This window comes from Lytechinus variegatus, chromosome 9 (genome assembly GCF_018143015.1).
Source record: "Lytechinus variegatus isolate NC3 chromosome 9, Lvar_3.0, whole genome shotgun sequence".
NCBI classification, from domain to species: Eukaryota; Metazoa; Echinodermata; class Echinoidea; order Temnopleuroida; family Toxopneustidae; genus Lytechinus; species Lytechinus variegatus.
In genome coordinates this window covers 23,417,067-23,437,024 of record NC_054748.1, presented here as the reverse complement: position 1 = coordinate 23,437,024, position 19,958 = coordinate 23,417,067, and the positions used below count along the sequence as shown (strand labels likewise).

The 19,958-nt window shown below is 36.3% G+C and overlaps 1 protein-coding gene across 1 annotated transcript; it reads left to right on the top strand.

Moving 5' to 3' along the window:
- Window positions 1–5,268: 5,268 nt before the first annotated feature.
- On the top strand, window positions 5,269–8,662 carry LOC121421149 (reticulon-4-interacting protein 1, mitochondrial-like). The gene is made up of 2 exons (XM_041615808.1): window positions 5,269–5,362; window positions 7,137–8,662. Exon 2 carries the CDS (start codon window positions 7,222–7,224, stop codon window positions 8,446–8,448), a length of 1,227 nt encoding a protein of 408 aa, XP_041471742.1. The 5' UTR covers window positions 5,269–5,362; window positions 7,137–7,221; the 3' UTR covers window positions 8,449–8,662.
- The last annotated feature ends 11,296 nt before the right edge of the window (window positions 8,663–19,958 follow it).

The following is a 19,958-nucleotide window of genomic DNA, read 5'->3' as shown; positions in this document are numbered from 1 at the left end:
CTGACATTAAGAAACAACGTTCTGGATTGAGTTCTGTAGTATGTGAGGAAAATGTGTAACTGTTTCATGTTGAAATATATAGAGTTACTTGCTTTTGAAATGTCTATATTTCAGAAATTGGGGACTATGTGACTCCAATTCATTTAGAATCATGTAGAGCGAAAAGGAAATATATCCCAAATCAAGAAAAAAAGTATTTTTTTAAAGATAAGAGTTGTTTCCTTTTGTCAGTGGACGGCAGTGTTCCGGTACACATTTAACAGGTTGACTTGGATTTGAAACAAAGTTTTTGGTGAGAAGGGGAGAAATAGATTATATTTATGCACACAATAAACATGGTAGTTTCCCCAGAAATCATGTCACACTTCACAGACTAAATAGTTGCCAATTTGTGAATCAATAGTGATCACACATTCCAAGCTTCTTTAACTGTCTTAGGCAAGTGTACGTAGTTCATTTTTCCATGCTCATTTTTTTTAAAGGCTACCGTAAAAGCTGCTTGAGGTGTTGGGTTCTTCTTCGGGCAATTTGTAGGCCCAACCGCTCTGTCATAAATCTGTTCAAAAGTTATGAACGACTGGTGACCCTTCTGTGGGTTCTAAATTGGTTTGATTGCCATTGGCACAGGGGGAAAAAATTACATGGGGGCTCAGGGCGATTTCACCCCCGAAATGTTCAATAGAGCCCCAGTGAGTCCCCACTCACTTCCATATTAAAGCTTAATCTTATCCAATATTATTCAGGTAGTAGATAATGAGAAGGAAAAAAATCCATCCAAATCCATATTTTATTGTTCAAAATAGACATGAAATGAAAAACTCAGAAAATTTGCTTTGCCCAATTTATTATTGGCCCGGCAGCTGGTGTGCAGTGACAGATCGACGAGGCTGTATCCCGTTAATCATTGGAACGCCAAACGGTAGCAGCAACTCCCATCTTTTAACATCTTTCGGTCTCCCGCAGCTTGGGTTTGAACTCCCGACCTCATGGTTGTGAGACGGACGCTTTACCAACTGAGCCAACACACGGGTTGAAGTGAAGCCCCATCTCACACCCCCCTCCCCCCCAAAAAAAACTCCATCAGTAAAAACTGAAATATGATACTTGTAGATTAAGAGTCTTATTTTTGAGATGCATCTGAATGAAAAAAATCAGTATATCAAAGTTTGAATATGGTTAATAGAAATACACTCCCGTTAATTTCAAACTGGAAAAAATAAAAAGTATTACATTGAGCACAACTGAGAAAGGGTCGCCAGTCATCAGTAGAAAATTCAATGCTACAATTGTTTGGCTTTATGTGACAATGCCCATATAAAAATGAAATGTATTACTGAAAGTGCAATAGATATTCATACGTGCATGCATGCATCATTGTTTCTAAATATCAAAAAATGAAGAATTGTATTTTTAATAAAGTTAATGATGATATTAGGCTCTAGGCCCAGGCTTGTACAGTGTGTTAAGTCAAACTGCAGCTCTTAGATCGCCTCGCAACATTTATCATATTTAGTGTAGTATGTTTGGTGGGAAGTATTGTATCAAACAGGAAGGCAATAAGAGATGTACATTATATTTATGTATGATCATAATTATAATTACCTGTAGACACATGATGGCATGTTGAGGGGTCATACAAAATATTATATTACTGACACCAATGGGAGTCGTTCATTGATAGCTATTATCAATTATGAGTGAAATAGAATAGATATTACAAGATTTTGTATGTCTGTCTGCAGCTTTGGAAAGTAATACCTCAGTCACATTTACTCTACGGCGGCCATATGGCAAGTCAAAAACAGCCGTTCAAACATTTTTGTACCAGCTATACATAGGTGGTTTGGAAAAAAAAACTGCTGTTTTCGACTCGTCGTACGGCCGCCGTAGAGCAAATGTGACCAAGGTATTACTTTAGTCACATTTGAATCCTTGCTTTTCGCTCCCCCCCCCATTCAGAGCCCCTTATCCTCTGCAAACAGACTATAATGGAAACATGTCGTTCGTATTCCATATATGTAATCAATCCCTCTGCACGCTGGGCTCTTGGTAAACAACTAATGGTGATATGATCTGATTGCACTATGTTCGCCTGTATTATTAAAACAAATATTTGTATTTAGTTTTCTATTCATTGTATTCAAATATTAATATTAACACGATTGGAACGCAAGGGTTTACTGAGTTATTTATAAGTATCATATGGATGTAGATTTTGAGTAAAGTGTTTTGCTAGATTAGAAATGCATACCGGTATATAAGTTTTTTGGCAGAAATTTATGATTGCTACCAACCAGGTGGAAATTCATCCTGTTTTATTTTGATGACGTTATACAACTCATTGTGTTGTTTAAAGACCATAATGGTGTGTGAGACAGAGAGTCGATAGATTTTGCTGTAGTAACATGTACATGGGAATTGAACTTTGGTCTCTTCAGTATTAAGATTAATGTTTTGTGCAACAATAAAAATAAGAAAAACAGAATACTGTGTGATTTAAACAAACAAAAAAATTTACACTTCACAAATCCCAAATTTAAAAAGAAAGTATGACATGAACAAATAATCATTATATATGGCAGGAAAGAGTATTTTCTCCCAAATGTCTATGTCTTCACGCTTGGATGATCAGTAGGTATTCTTTGCAGTGATGTAAATTTTGATTTGCGCCAAAGTAAGGCATGACTGCAATGAATGAATCCAGATGCCAATGATGTCATAATCCTACATAAGTTAGTAAACATATTTGCAAATCGCTTTTCATTGAAGTTGACTTGAGAATTGATACTAAATAAGTGTTTATTAATCAATTAAAAAGTGTATTCCTTGTATGATTATGGCATCATTGGCATCTGAATTCATTCATGGCAATCATGCCTTAATTTGGCGCAAATCAAAATTTGCATCAATGCAAAGAATACCTACTGATCATCCAAGCAGAATAAAGTTATGTTTTTTTTTTAGTTTTTTATGGGATCACTAAGACTGTAAATCTCAAATTGGCAACATCTTTTGTAGATGAGGAAAATTGGTAAGAACAGCTCTCATCATGTTTGTGGATTCTCCCAATTTCTTTTCTGTTATACATACATGTATATAAAATAGATAGCATATTGTTATATGTTTTCATGTATGAAAACAATTATTTCACTGAATAAAACTTCAAAAAGATGACATTTTATTCTTATTGTGCAATGAAGCAAATGGGTTAGTTTTCCATAGCCTGCATGACAATGACACCACCTATATGTGGCCAATTTGAAATCCACAAAGGTGTAGCGATTACAGGTTGATAAAGCTTCCAAAAATTCATAAAATTCCTAATTTTTTGTTCAAACTCTCATGGACATGCTTCTCTGGGTTTTCTTTTTTTTCTTGTAAATCATCTGGGTCCTTTTTCATAAAGACTTGTTATAATACACAATTTCTATATCAAGTTTACCATCAGCCAATCAGATTGAAGGATTTCAGTGGCTTTTAACTGTTATTTGCACATTTTTTATCATGAAACAGGGCCCTTTTGTTTAAGAATGGATTTTCCATTTAAAAAGCAAATGGTGAAAATGTCATTTGATTTTCATTACGAATAAAAGAAGTTTGAAGTTTCACAAAACAGCAAAGCGAGCTGTCTCAGTATGAGTTCATCAATGACCTAGGAAGCCGTCTTTGATAGCAATATTGATAATATGATTTCATACTTTTATCAAGATGTCTTTTCACAAATTATATATAGAGAGCAAACAAAAATAGGGGAAAAGAGCATGAGTTCGCTAATTGATCGTATCTGTTTGTTATATGTATGTTATGTTCATTTTATTCTATTAATTGAACATGATCTAATAGGGTCGAATGCCTGTTCATATTTCAGGTGTACTCAATGCTCCTTGCCAGCATTTTTTTCTAGTAGCTTGCTTCCAAATTAAACGATGGTATTATCTAATGTCTCGTGCTATTTACTATAATCGTTGTTTTCATCACCATCATCATCGTCATTCTTAATAAGATGATGCTGATGATGATGAGGTTGATCTTTTCATTGGCGGATCTAGGATTTTGAAATAGAGGCGATGAAAAAAGCAATTTTCTTTGATTAAGCTAGATATGTTAAATAGATGATTGTCATACAGTAATATAGAAGGGGCATCTGTCCTTTACGTCTCCGCCTGGGTCCGTCTCTAAATTTTACCATTATTGATATTGTCAGTGTCATTATTGATCATTTATATGAACTTTGTGTTGTATATCATTAATGTTCGCCAACTCACCATGTCAAAGAATTGAATTCTGTTATAATCAAAGAAGTATAATTTTGATCTAGCTGATGTAAAGAAGATATAATGTTATCTCTCATATTGGGGTGGTAGGAAATAAAAGAGAAAAAATATATATATACCCTCGTTCTGAGATTTGATTGTTTTTTACAGTTTCTTCATAATTTGACAAGAGATTAAAGGGTTGAGTTGGGTTGGTGTTGGAGTTGAGTTGGCACTCTTCAATCTAGTAGATTATCTGCACCAGGTCATTTTCCGAGTTAGTTGCTTAATTCCCGCTTCATTGTCCTCGGCGTTAGACTAGTCTGACCTGTCATATAGCAAGGTGCAATATAATTATGATTAGTTACCTCCACCATTAAATTGTGCGTTTTTGTATTTCATCGTATGCAAACTTATATAAGAAGCTAGGTCGAAGGTCAATTTTAGTAGTCTAAGAATTATTACATCACTAATCATCAGAACAAAAGGAAGAGAGAGAGAAAGAGATGGAGAGAGATCAATATTCGAATCTCATTGTTTTTTAACATAATTCTTCTTGATGATACTCCTGAACGTCCCTATTAGAGGAACCGAGGAGGGTGACTTTATAATCTGCATTTCTTCCCAATACTGTTGCTAGATCTGATATTGGCTTGTTTAATTTTAGGCTTCTTTGCATAAAAGGGTGTACTTCCTGTTTCATATACAATTTTTTAAATATATTTCAGGATAGTTACCCCCTTGCTCTCCCCCACCCCCTCCCAAATTTTTTTTTCAAGTTGTGAAAAAAGTAAATGTGATGAAAAGAAGAAAAATAGGAAGAAAGAGGAAGAGAAGGAAGAAGAAAAACTTGATAAGGGAGAGGTAGACATCTATATTGGTGAGGTAACAGAATAAAAATTGAGACCCCTCCGTCTCGAGTTGATGATTCATATCTCTGTGATGATTGGTCAAATGTTTTTCGGCTGATTTTGAGCTCTTACTTCAACCTTTTGTTGATCATGTGACTTCCAGCTGACTTAAAGTTAAACGTGTGCATACAACGTGCAAATCATCACAGATTTTAACCCCTAAACCAACCTGTTACTGTGCCGTAAGATCGAAAACTGGTGAGTTATAATCGGAGTTACAGTTGCATTCAGTCTATTTATAATAGACAAAAGGTAATACGTGTTATGAAAGTAGCTTTACCTGGCCGAGAAATTGACTTGGGACTTGCCTGGTGAATTTAGCGATTGTTCGATATGAAAATGCCCGTGTCCGCTGGCCCAGCAACACGAGAGTGCAGTGTGGGCACTTGTCCCGAGAAAATACAGTTTTTTGTTTCGTAATAAGTAGGCCTAGCCAATCAAAATAAAAAAAAATCAGGGGGCGAGGAAGTTTGTGTGAAGGGATGTCCTTGTAAAACTAGAGGGGCTTTGAATATAATTAAATATGGTCATAATATAGGGCCTAATCACAATTGTAAAACGATCCTTCTTGTATTTGAGTGAAGTGACACTTCCCAATGTAACTATAAATCGCTTGTCAGACCTCATCTGGAGTATGGGAATAGTGCCTGGAATCCAAGATTTTTAATGGTCATTGACAAGCTTGAAAGAGTCTAGACAGGAATAACCGTCGTTTCTGGGGATTTATTCAACAATTTCTGACATTTTACTGTAATCCCCATTCATATGTATGGTGAGTGGAGCCAACGTAGTTCAGCGGAACAACCAAAATACAGAGACTGAAGCTTTTGGTCTAGAAAGCGTCCAGAGACGTGCCACTAAATTACTGCCAATCTTAGCCAACAATCCATACAAAGAGAGACTCAAATATTTGAAACTACATTCACTTGTCATGCTTGTATATAGAAGGAAACGTGGAGACATGATTCAAGTTTACAAATTTCTTCATGGCATCGATTTCTGCCAAGTTGATAAGTTTTTCACGATGCACCAAGCCCGCGAAACTAGAGGTCACTCATTGAAAAATATTTAAACAACAATACAGACTCAACCTCTGAGATGTCTGAGGGCACTCTTTCAGTCAAAGAGTTGTCAATGACTAGTCAGTGGTCACCGCACCTAGTCTAAATACATTCAAAAGACTATTGGACATTCATTGGTCCAACCTTCACTATGTGGCACGTGATCCAACTCTTTAGCGTACCCTCAAATCTGTATCGTCTGTAATTCCCTAAGAAGAAGCTACCGGAAGACTTACAGGACTACCTTCTCTTCCGTATATTGCTGATGCTTGATAGTGCGATCTCTTTTTTGTTCTGTTTATTGCAAGCCTGGTTTATTGTAGACAGGAATAACCATTGTTTCTGGGGATTTATTCAACAATTTTTGACAGTACTTTGCGAGGGCATAAAAAATTAAGACTAAAATGTTTTGTAACTTAGGATGTACTTTTTGCACCAAGAGTCAACACTACGTGTTTGTAGATTACGATTTGCGCGAGATGTGGGAGGTGGGGCAGTACTAAACCCAAAGTGTAGGTAAAGGTAAAACAGACGACCGATGTCCGTGAAAACAATTGAAATATTGCTGTACTTGTTTAGGGTTGCAATTCAGGGAATACTCATTTACCAAGTAAAAATCCTGCTCAGGGCAAAGAAAAGTTTTTAAAAAAATGTTTGTGCCATGAATGTGGAAGAAAGAGAAAAAACCCCAGTATTTCATTGAAGAATGGTCTAAATTCTAGTATTTAAACCCAAGTTTTTAATCATCAGAATATCCACCAAATATGAGTCATCCTTGTGTCCATGTTTAAACCTGGTCAATTGCAAATCTGATAAGAAGCTGTAGCCTAATATATGTTTGCTATGTGAGTGTATACTGTACGTGACTATGAGTTTCTAAACAAAACATTTTTTGTCTTTATCATTTACAGGAATCCAGCTGACATATTTGGAAAAGGCCCGGTTAAGCTTTGGAAATTCTTCAGTCGGACTCCTAACTGCATCAAGGTCGGAAGCATGAATGCCCTCAGAAGACTCGCCTTGACAGAGACGATAAGGAGGGGGTTTCTTCAAGGTACTGTTGCTTTACCCTGCAAGGTCTGCAGAAACCCTGCTCTTCCCATGTCAACCTTGCCTGATACAGGAACCAAGATGCTAGCATGGCAGATCGATGACTACGGTGGAATAGATCGGTTTAAACTTGTTGAGAAACCTGTTCCCATAATCACCAAGCCTGATCAGGTGTTGATTAAAGTCCATGCGTCAAGCATCAATCCTATAGATATTCGTATGCGAGGCGGCTATGGTGCTAGGTTGCTCAACCGGGCACGAGGTGTTAGTAAAGCTGGTGACGAGCTTCCGTTGACTCTCGGTCGCGACTGCTCTGGAGTGGTCGTGGACATGGGTCGACTTGTAAAGGGGATTGATATCGGCCAGGCGGTCTGGGCCAATGTCCACGCAGCGAGCCAAGGTTCCCATGCACAGTATGTCCTGGTGACGAAGAACGACCTCTCAAAAAAGCCAGAGAATCTAACCCATGTTGAAGCTGCTTCTATAAACTACGCAGCTATCACCACGTGGAGTGCAGTCTACGCAGTGGCGAAGATCAGACCTGAGAATGCCACGGACAAACGAGTGTTGATTCTTGGAGGATCTGGCGGTATAGGATCATTTGCCATACAGCTCATGAAAGCTTGGGGCGCTCATGTCACCACAACCTGCAGTGCATCAGCCACAGAATTTGTCTCCAAACTCAACCCCCACCACATCGTTGACTACAATAGACCAGACGTAGAGTCGGAACTGAAACGGATCGGCCCTTTTGACTTCATCTATGACACCGTCGGAGGAGACACCGAACAATACGCCATGAAGGCCCTGAATAAGGGATCGCAGTATGTCACGCTCGTCTCGCCGCTCATGTTGGAAACTGACAAGCACGGTTTAGTACGAGGTAGTCTCTCCGCGAGCTGGGCTCTCTTCAACAAAAACATGCAAGCCAACAAATTCGGCGGGAAGTACCGATGGTCCTTCGCTCATCCAAGCACCTACGCTCTGAACGAGGTTGCAAAATTGGTGGAACAGGATTTGATTCGGCCATGCGTGGAAAAGGTCTTTCCTTTCACTGAACTGCCTGATGCATTTGCAAATATTGAGACAAGAAGTGCAAGAGGGAAGACTGTTGTGAATGTCGTAGGACAAGAATTGAAAGTGCCAAAGTCAGCTGATTTCTACATGTCATAATATATAAAAATATATTACATACCTGTGAATGTAATTCACCAGTATTGAACATAATATTGCCTAAAACCCTTTATATTTTGCAAGGTTCCTATTAATTTATTTTGAAGACCACCTCAACTATGGTCAAACCTGTTTGGTCTCTAATTTTAAATTGGTCTACGTGTACAGTGCATCCCAGAAAAAAACGAAACCAAGATTAAGCAATGATTTATCATAACTTTATAATCACAAATACTATAGACAAATGACCTACCATTAATGTAAAACTTAAAATCTCCTCTTTCATCTGATATTACTTAGATTATTCGTCATTCACGCATGAGTGAGCAAAAAAATTTGAAGAAAGGATACCAAAAACTCATTTGGCGAGGGGTAAAAAGAAAATTACATGCCTAAAAGTTCAATATCTGCTCTTTTATTTGATACCTCAATCACAAAAAATGGTCAAGAAGTAAAAAAGTTATGTTCCCTCGAAACAATGCTTGTATTTCCATAATTTCATTAAATAAACATGTTTTCACCGGTTTCCCACAAAAGCTATCGCATGGTTAACAAAAGACTTAATGCATGGCTTATCGCCAACAAAACAGAGTGTCAAGTGAGTTTGAACGCTAGCCTGTCGAACCTCTTCATTTTATGAAGACGTTTACAAATTAAAATCCTCTTTTTTAAGGAAGAATGTTATGAATTACTGTATTTGAATTTCAAGAATATCAGGTCATGCAAATATATTCAACCAATATTAATGATAGGCATATATGTATATAGCGCCATCTATCTAGAAATATTCTATTCCAAGGTGCACAAGAAAATAAAAGAATAGGTGGTCATTTTCAAACGTGAGTGACACGACAATCGGAGAGGTTTAAGGGCTCATATCTTCAAACTTAAAGGTTATGAATCAATCATGACTACTATATTATATACAATGTAGGACTGGCATGGGCCACTACGAGTTTGATTTGAATTCAACAATTCGTTTAGTAGATATGATTAAAAAACGGTGCGTGAGTGACACGACAAATTTTGGACATGGGTTTCTGACCACTAACACATATGGTTGGATTCGTGCCCAAGTAGTTGTCATGGAGTACTGTGAGTACCAGTAAATAGACATAAATAGTGTACCTATCTAACACATATAGTCAAAATCAATCAAACCTCTATGGAAAATGGTACCCTCCTATATACCGTGAGTGACACGACATCCAAAACGTGAGTGACACGACAAGTGCAAAAATACAACATTTATCTCAACATTGAAAGTATTTTTTGCATGATGTAGAAGAGTAAAATACCATTAACCAAAAAAACAAGCTTAATTACATAATAACTGCTTTCTTTTAAGTTCATAATATGTCATCCTGATGTTTTATTCTTGGTTTATGGTCATATTTGCCCATCAACTCACATTCCCTATACCATACCACATTTTCACACTAGGGCTTCTACCACTCTCCTCTTTAGAGGAGGAGGGGGCACTTGAAGGAGGTGTTATGAGGTCTTGGCATTGACATCAACTCAAACATTCTTTTTGTGGCCTGATATCATTCAAAACTTCAACTCTTTCTCCCTATCTGTATATGAAAGTTTACAGGTTTATAAAATTCAGCATCCACAACGGATGGAATAATTTTTTCCTTGTAAGAAAGGTATTCTCAATAGTCACTTGCATCATCTGGCATGGTCTGGAAGCCAATGATGTCATGTATGACTGCCTTTTCTTGAAATATTGGATTTCAATATTATAATATCAAAATCAAAATGCGGTCTCGGTTGGGACTTGTTGGGACCTACATGAACATGCATCATTTTGTTGTAATGAATATGTGTAAATGCAAATCTGCTCTGAACACACATCGGCCCACTTACGGTAGTTTGCTGTTCAGACCCTACATGTAGTTAATCACTAGCAGTATGAATGGTGGCCGAACAAATAATGATTTTGAACTGGGCATGTAGCTGCTTCAAGCAATATCCAAAATGTTCTATCAAATCTCAGTACATTCTCACCTGAAATGTTTGTTTTCTTGCAAATTTTTCATGTCCTGGAATACAAGCTTTATGGCAAATGAAAATTTTGATTTAATCAATCAGAAGGAAAAGAAAAATATTTTCTTTTCCGAATTTGAAAAAATGTTTGGTGTTTATGGTGATCTCTTATATCTCATGTACACTACTTTACCACTAAAATTTCTGCAAATTTCAAAAAAGGATCTGTGACTTTTCTAGCTGAGTATAACAAAGAAATAACATTACTCAAAAGAAAGGTTAACTTTCTGCTTATTTCTGTAAATGGAGACAGAGAATGTTTTTTCGAGTAATACCTAGGTATGACTTGAACCATCACCAACCCTTTATGCATTGTAAATATGTCCATTGCTTAAGTATAGTAGTTTTTCTCTTGATACATTCATAATTTTGTGTTGATTGATTATGTTGTTATATTCTTAATCACAGTACATTCACCAAAAAATCTGAGTCTTCACACCAATGGAAAATTGTCAGGATTTTTTAAACCAAGGCAACCACGGAGAGGAGAGAAAATAGATGAACTCAATGTCAAATTCAATATTGCCATAAAAAGGAGTAAAATTAGGAAGATGGAGGAAATTATTAGACTAAAATAGGCCTAAATGATGTCAGGAACAACATTTTGACTGTATCCCTGGTAAAACGCTTCAAACGCTTCACGACATTTCGTGAGTGACACGACATTGTGAGTGACACGACACAACTTTGACTGTTAATTTTAGCTTTACCTTAATACATTGGACCAAGTTACTTTATATACAATAAGGTACAGATAAACTGTATTTGCTCCAGTACTGGGATAAATTAATTTTCAGAATACACAGCTCTAGAAAACTTTTTGCATTTAAAACGTGAGTGACACGACAACCAGTTTTGAAAACTTTGAAACCCAATTTTTTTCAGAAAAACACTTCACAGAATTTTTTTTTTGCTTTTTAGGAGTTAGATACAATACACAGCTTGTATCTTGCCAACAAATGTGCTTCTAATACAAATTTTAGTGCAAAAATCAACATTTTGTAACATTTAATTTCCCTTGCATAAAATTCACTGTATCTCAAGACATAATTAATAATTTTATGTAAATGAAATGGAAAAATATACTTTAAGATGTCTAGTTTCAAAAAACATTGAAGCCTAATGATTTCTAGCAAGTTTTAATTTTCACCCCCATGTCCACTTTTGTTTGAAAATGACCAGGAGACTTTGGATGAGTGTCAAAGTGCCAAGAACTAAATACTGTTAAAAACGATAAGACTTCAGTTTAGATTAAAAGTCTCCAGTGGCAGTGATGACATGACATTGTGTGGCAGTAGGTGAAATAATGTCCTTTTATATCCTACATAAATTAAATCCTGTATGCCGATGGTTTAAATAGCATCATGGGACCAACATATTCTCACTATTTTGCGATGATATCGAAAATGAAATGCCCACCAAAGAAAATGTGCTATTCCGTGACGTCAATGATGGAATAGTCGACTATTCCATCATTGACGTCACAGATCATGCAATTTATCGGGCGCACCGGTCTACCGGGCAAGTTCCATGAAAGGACGGCGCAGGCACAAATTCGCGTTCCGCTGAGCGCATGGTTTTGGAAAAAGTAGATCAGCCTGGGCAGCACGTTATTTATATTTAATTTCAGATTAGCAAAAGATGAACTGAGTGTACAGGAGTAGATAAACTATTGTTCTACCTTATTCATTTATTAAATGTAGGATATAAAACAAATATACCAGGCCTTTATTTCGAAAGTATAGAGGGAATTATTTATCCTCGGTATTACTGGCCAAATTAAAAATAGTAATGCCAGTCCAACCTCGGATGAATAATTCCCGCTATACTTACTCAAAGCCTGGTATATTTGTATATTATATGATGGTGTGCATGGTTGTTTTGTCTCATATATTCACAAGTGGCATACCTTACATAATTTAATAATAATAATAATTGTAAATTTATATTACTCTATAATTCGTGAAAGGTGTATTTGATATTAAGGAGTACAGTTTCATTAGGAAACATCTAAATATCGTCAATTTATGAAATACATGTAGCACAACTGATCATTGGTATTATCTGAAATATTGTGCAAGCAGTGTTTACTTCAGCTTGGGAAAAATGTGAAGGGGCGGCCCGGAGGGGGGGGGGGGTAAGTTGGATACATGTTCAGGTATGTAAGATTTATCGTTTTATGTTTGTGTTCAACAGAGAAGTTTGAATTTATAGAAGGCAAGGATTGGCATGCGTGGGATAGTTTCCTCTGATGCAGTTTCGTTTTCTTGAATGTTATCATGAAAAGAGTGACATTGTGTATATTGTATCATGCAATTCATCACAAGATTCACAGCAAAATGACAGGGCTATTTTAGAGTTTGAAGTGTCGTAATCCAACAATATTTTGCAATATAATTTGACTCGCATATCAAAAAATTTGGGATATTGTTTCTTACGAAATTTGGGTAAACAATTTAGGTACAGTTTCCAGTTTTCTGTGATAAAGACAAAAATGGAGGGAAAAATCACTGGTTTCAGGAAGATCTCAAAATTTAGAAATTCTCAAAGATAATGCAATTTTCAAGCCCCCCCCCTCACAAAGATAATAATAACATGAAAATCAAAGCAAACTTCAATAAATAATACTGTGAATAAGTCCAAAATGTGCTCATTAAACCTGTTTGAAGTATTCAGCATGGGCTTCACAAGCAACATGTACTTGCATGGAAATTTCTATACACAACAAAAAAAGTAAGTCCCCCCTAAATCAAACTGCTGTAACTTTTGAACCGAATTATTTTGAGATATGATATTTCATGGGTGGATTTATACACTCATTAAGCAACTCCTGGGGGAAAATGAGATTGATCGGTTGAGTCATGCATGATTAATTAAAGATTGAATTAAAAATGACCATTTTTGAAAGTCACAAGAGTCGTTTTTCAGATTGTGCAAATACAAAGTTGGGCAAAAATTGTTTTTAGGTGAACTTTATAGTGTTATGCTGTTTTACTATCCACCATTTAACCATTTCAGACAAAATTTTGATATCGTATGTTCATGGTTGAGTGAGCACGATGTATTGCAGGGGCCGCGGAAGCGGGGCTTCAGCCCCCCCCCCCCCCCCCACTTTTTTCCATAAGCAGGTACAAAATGTAATACGATTGTGATTTTTGGCATGGTCAGCCCCCCCCCCCCCACTTTGAAAACTGCTCTGCGGCCCCTGTTTTATGACGTGTCATCAAGGGTTTGGGGGTATTATCTTTTACAACTTGTTAGATCATGTTAAAATTTGAAAATGTTGATGGCTCCCCGATTATAGGCCCCTCCCCCATTTAAATTCTGGATCCACCACTGATCTGTCCATACATTCAACTGATCCTGAGAAATTGTTCGGAAAAGAATACATTTATGCAGTATAAAGAGCATTCATTCCTAAATTTTCGAATGTGCTCGCTCAACCATGAAATGGCTAAAGTTCGGAAAGTGTTTGGTGATAGAAATGATGGATGATAAAAACAACAGCAATTAAAGACACCTTTCAAACCAAATTTGCCCCCAATATTCACTTTATTACCCTTTAAAATGAGTCTGTGACATTGAAAATACCAATTTTCCCCCTTTGATGCGTGCTCACTCATCCATAACCAAAGAAATCGATTTCATTTTTGAACAGAATTCTGCCCATAGGTTGATAAACATTACTGCCAAACGACATTGCGAAAGACAGTCTTGAAAAAAAGTTCCACCATATTGAATAAGGGGTTTATGTATGCTTAAACATATGCACCCATAATGTACACAAGTCTATGAGAGAGGAAGTCAAAATTTTAACAAATATGAAATGAGGGTTTGTTTCATGGACGGTTTTTGTTACTTCTGCCAACAGTTATTTCATGAAACTTCGCACATGGCTTCAGAGTAACACTATCCAAAATGTGCGCACACCAAAATAACCATTCGATTCGGTACAGAGTGGGGCCAAGGCCTTGAACTTTCTTCTCATTTGCATAATTTTCGAATATTGTGTGCTCACTGATGCATTAAACATCGGGATTTTCATAAAAATCAAATCAAATGAACTGTGCAAGGAGTTGTGTGACAGATATCCATAGTTACAAATTGCAGTTTTTCCACTAACGTAAAAAAGAGCTAATCACATTCCACAAGTTCATTCAAGCGTAAATGTTTAATTTAACACCTTTGAATCATTGAAGCATGTTAATTGGTCATGAATATAACAAAAAAGTTGAGAAAAGATCATTTTCAGTTAGAAAAATGAAGCAATACTTGCCTACGATATTTGAAAATCGCATTTTTTGTTTCCAATAAATGTTCATTGAACCGTGAAACGGTGAATATTGTTGGAGATAGTCTTCCCCAAAATAACTGTCATCATATTCTAGCATTTTTTATTGAAAGAAATGTGTAAAAATCCAATTATAGCAAATTTGGACTTGAGTTTATTCAACCGTGAAATTTAGCTCAAAAAGTTGTATCGTCTTTTAAAAGTACCATTTCCAAGCCTTCTGACTAGTTTTCATGATGAGAATGTGGAATTAGTTCCAATACAATGGAATCAAAGTCGTGATATTTTGCTTGTGACTTTTGAAAAGTGACATTTTTGCCTTCTGACGGTGCTCACTGAAGCATGACGTAAGATACATCCACAACATTTACTCATAGGGTAGCTTATAAAATTACCTACACGCTCATGTAAAAATTTATCAAAAACTCGCATTGGTTCGGAAATTATTGATGTTTGTTTAGGGGGGGACTTACTTTTTTTGTTGTGTATATTTTTCAAAGAATTTTCACTACCCGTAATTAAAATTCTTATGTGTATTTGTACATGTTGCCGAACCACATAGAATGTGACCTTTAGAGCACCAAATAATACAGAATATGCATTATAGAATCCAGAAAGCTGATGTCTCTAGACCTCCCCCCCCCCCCTGCCTAAAGCTAGACTTTGTGTAGTTGTTATTCTACCATAGGTCTGCATGTAATTCTATGTGATTGTTTGTTGAGAACTTGAGACACAAAGCACATCTGTTATTAAAGGTGACAGATAGTAGCCAAGCTAATATTAGAATCAACTTGAATCATCATTGTGTAATGTATTTTGCTTGAAAAAGCTCATCGTAGGATAAATTAAATTTATTTGATAATTTAGTATATATATACAAAAAAAAACTATGTTTACCGTGCCCTGGCTTTTTATCAATTTGTATAAAAGTGGAGAATGAGAGAATGGATCAAGTTTGAAAGAAAGTTCATCAAAATTATACATGTTATATGTAAAATAAGAAAGTTCAAATTTTATCTTGAATTCACAAAAAACTCATTTTCTTGACATCCTGGTCAGAATTCAAATGACTGAATTCAGGAACCAATGGTGTCACCCACTCACTATTTCTTTTGTTTCTTATTACATGAATATATTATTGTCATTATTGTGGGAATATAGCAAAGTTTAATTTCCTGAATTATAGGGAATTGCCATTATGATCCCTTGATTACCTTCATGTACCTTATTCCTTATTGCATAATTTACAACAAAATATTAATTGAATATACATGTATGCACTGTATTTTTTTATAATTCATACAATTTATATAGCAGCAAGTGTATCTGCATCAAACTGACATCAAATTTTGCTTTTGCGTATCACTGTTTTATCCTTTCATATGGAAAAGTGAGATATTAAAATGTCATAACTTTCTTATTTTACATCCAATTTTTGAATAATTTTTAGTGTTATGTTTTAACATCGGATTTTCTCTTGTTCAGATTATAAATCATCACCTCCCCTTCATGTGCATATACATGTATCTTGCTGCGTAATGAATAATGTTCATGCAGATTACTGGATCAAATATTTCAGTAGGCAAATACTGTTCTTAAGGTGTGCAGTTTTTGTTCAAATATCAAATTAGATTTTTCTCCTGTCTGATCAATGAAGAATATATATTGACATTTTCACATATCACAAAGCGGAAGGCGTCCAAAGTCCACCCTTTTCAACATGATGGAGTGTTTGTTTCAAAGGGTACCATGGCATTAGTTTAGTTTCATGATGAAAGTATACATGAAGATGTCTAAGCATTTGTCACGCATTTTTTTTCTTGCAGACTACATTCACAAAGGCAAGCCCGTAGCTGCAAGGGGTGGGTTAATCCCCCCCAATGAATTTTCAAAAGCAAGAAAAAGTATTGGTGGAAACCAGTTTTTCGGGGATTGGCCAACAGTTGTGGTTGATAACATTTTTTTGGGGGGGGCTTGACAACTTCTTTTTTAAACAAAATGTCCAACAGTTTTGACTGACACTTTTTTGGGGGCAGAGGGCTTGGCAAATTTTTAAGCTACATTTGAACCCCCTAATTAAAATCCCTGGGTACAGGGGCTGGAAGTGATATCTCTGCATCTCTGTTTTATCATTATAGACACACTGACAGATATACAAAAATCAAAATGCCTGTACCTTAGAAAATCATTCTTGTATAAATCTAAAGTGTAAATAAAAAAAACAGATTGCACATCAATCTAGTGGATTGGTGAGATGTGTCTGCTCTTCATGAATACCTAAATCTTTGACAGTCCTCTGTCCCTTTTTTCTGGTCTGAATATCAAAAGTTGTGGGCGCAGGCTTCTTATGAAATTGCACTTAAATACATTAAACACTTTTTGTAGTGTGATCATGAACATGACACATATTTCACTAATCAAATATTGCGAGCGCAAAGCACGAGCTGAAAATTTTCGATATTCAGATCAGGAAAAAGGGACATTTTAAGGACTGTTTTGGGAATTCATAAAGAGCAGACACATCTCACCAATCCACTAATCATTTTAAGTAGTCTTGAAGAAAGCATGTCATTGAATTTTGTTGCCAGCCGATTGGGGATGGGCACGTGACCCCCCCCCCTGTACTTACGTCACTGGATTTTGACATGATAAATATTCAGAAAATAAAATCATATTTCACCTTTATCTCTTTTCTTTCCCTTTCTCTTTATTCTCTTGGTCGTGCATGCACAGTTTTGAGATGGGCAAGAGCAGGGTGACCAGATTTCACAAAATGAAATACGGGACAGTTGACTAACGAAGATCAACAAAGAAGCCCACACAAAGTGTTAGACTTGTGATAAAATATAAAGAATTGGAAGGGAAGGTGAACGAAAGAATGAAGGAGAGAAAGAAAAGAGATGATTGAGAAGGAAAGAACATAAAGGAAAACAGAAAAATAACAGAAAGTTAGAATAAAAGAAGGATGAAAGAAATAATAAAAGAGATAAAAAAGGTTTCCGTCATTCTTTGAAATGAATATAGAAAGAAAGGAAGGGGAGATGAATAAATGTCTGAAAGACAAAATAAAGGAGAGAATTAAAGGGGGAAAATGGTAAGAAAAAGAAGGAGGAAAGAAATAATGAAGGAAATAAACATGTTTCCTTCATTCTTTGAAAGAAAGAAAACTGGAAGGAAGGGAAAGATAGAAACAAAAGAAAGAAAGAAAGAAAGAATAAGAGGAAAGAAAAAGAAGGGGGAAAAAAGAAGGAAGAAAGAGTGGAAGGGAAGAATGAAGGGAGGAGAGAACGAAAAAAAAGAAGAAAATAATGGAAGGAGAGAGAGAACGAAAAGAAAAGGAGACGAAGAGAGAAGGAAGCCAAGGTAATTATAAGGAAAGAAAGAATGAAGGAAATAAAAAAGGATATTTGATAAAGAAGGAAAGTAAGAGAAAGAAGGAAAGAGAGATAAATGAACAGAGAGAGAAAAGAAAATTCTAGGAAAGAAAGATAGGAAATAGATAGATAAATGGTTTATTAATAGAAATCAAGACATCATCGCGGCTAAGGCCGAAGTGCGATGTATTCATAATTAATAAAGACACACAAAAAATATTCAAACAATAACACAGATAATTACAAAATAAATAATACGGATAAAGTATGGTATTGAAAATAAAGATAGATGGAACAAAAAAGGGCAAGCAGAAAGGATCGGGTATATATAAAAGAAAGAAAAAGGGAAAAGTTCAAACTTCAAGTAAACAAAAAAATCCAATCATCTAATAAGAATCATAATTCGGTGTTTTTTTTAATGTATTTTTAAAATTTAAAAATAAAATGTTTAGAAATGAATAAAATTTCAAAGTGAAACATATTGTTAAACTTAAAACTACATCGCGGCATCGTGCACACCACTCTCAAAACGAAAGCTGAAACAGCTAGATCTATAGGAGTCAATAACTTGTTCCTCCGATTACATCTCCAAATCATTAATCTGAGAATCCATAGCATAATTATAAGAATTTCCCGCCGATTTTGTGATTATTTTGGTGGAAAAATTGTTTATCATGTGAGATTGTTTTCACCATTGAGAATTTGCTTCGATCCCACATGCCTAGTTATCGCAGCCTGCCATGGGGTAGCAAGAAATCACCGCAGAACTTGCAAAAGTTTACAGTAAATATCGATTTAATTGTTGTCACTGCTTCGTCAGCTGTTTGTTATTTAATGAAAGTTCGTCACTTTTAAATGTATTAACTACATTTTGTTCAATATTCTGAAATACGGGACAAATAGGCGTCCCGGGAAGGGTTTGCCGGAACACAGGAGCAAAATACTGGACAATCCCGGGAAATACGGGACGTCTGGTCACCCTGGGCAAGAGCCCCCTGTCTATAGCTGTACGCCCATGAACTCGGGATTTAATTAAGCCCGTGCTACATTTATATTAGGTAAGTTAATAAGGGATTAATTTTCGGCATTGGGTTTATTAGACCAATGGTCATGCCGCGAGGCTTCAAATAATCATCTAGCTAGGGATGATATTGCAGTATCTCAGAGATTCATTGACTTTTGTATCTATCACCATGGTGCCGTGACCGAGTGGTCTAATTCATGGCGCCTGGCTATATTTATATGGAGAGTCCGGGGTTCGATTTCCGACCGCGGCACCTATATGCCCATGAGCAAGGCATTTAATCTACAATGCTCTTTTATCCTGCTTTCATAAATGGAAATGCTATACGCGTTGTAATTGGTGACTACTGGTGTGCACTTGTTAAAAAAAAAATCCCCGCACACATATGCATTATGCAGGGCGGTGCTATAGCTAGTGCTATAGCTAGTGCTACCGCCCCCCCCCCCCCCCACACACACACATACACACCCTCACACACATTCAAGGGTCGTTGAACGGGCCGACCGGGGGAGGGGGGATCTTTGGGAAAAGGGGGCGCAGTCCCCACACTTTTCTGTTGGAAAACAAAAATACAATCTTATTGTGATTTTTTTTTGCATTATCAGCACCCTCTCCTGCCCCCCCTAAAAAAAATGTTGGGAACCTTACTGAAAATAAAAAGCATTTGAGCTTTCGTGGCCTGTGCAATTAAGCTATATATAGTTGTTGTTATGTTATAATAATGTACTGTATACTATACTCAGTGTGTGTATGGGGGGGGGGGGGTAAT

Excerpts from the sequence above, each read along its gene's own strand:
- LOC121421149 (XM_041615808.1), top strand. The coding sequence starts at position 7,222 with ATGAATGCCCTCAGAAGACTCGCCTTGACAGAGACGATAAGGAGGGGG.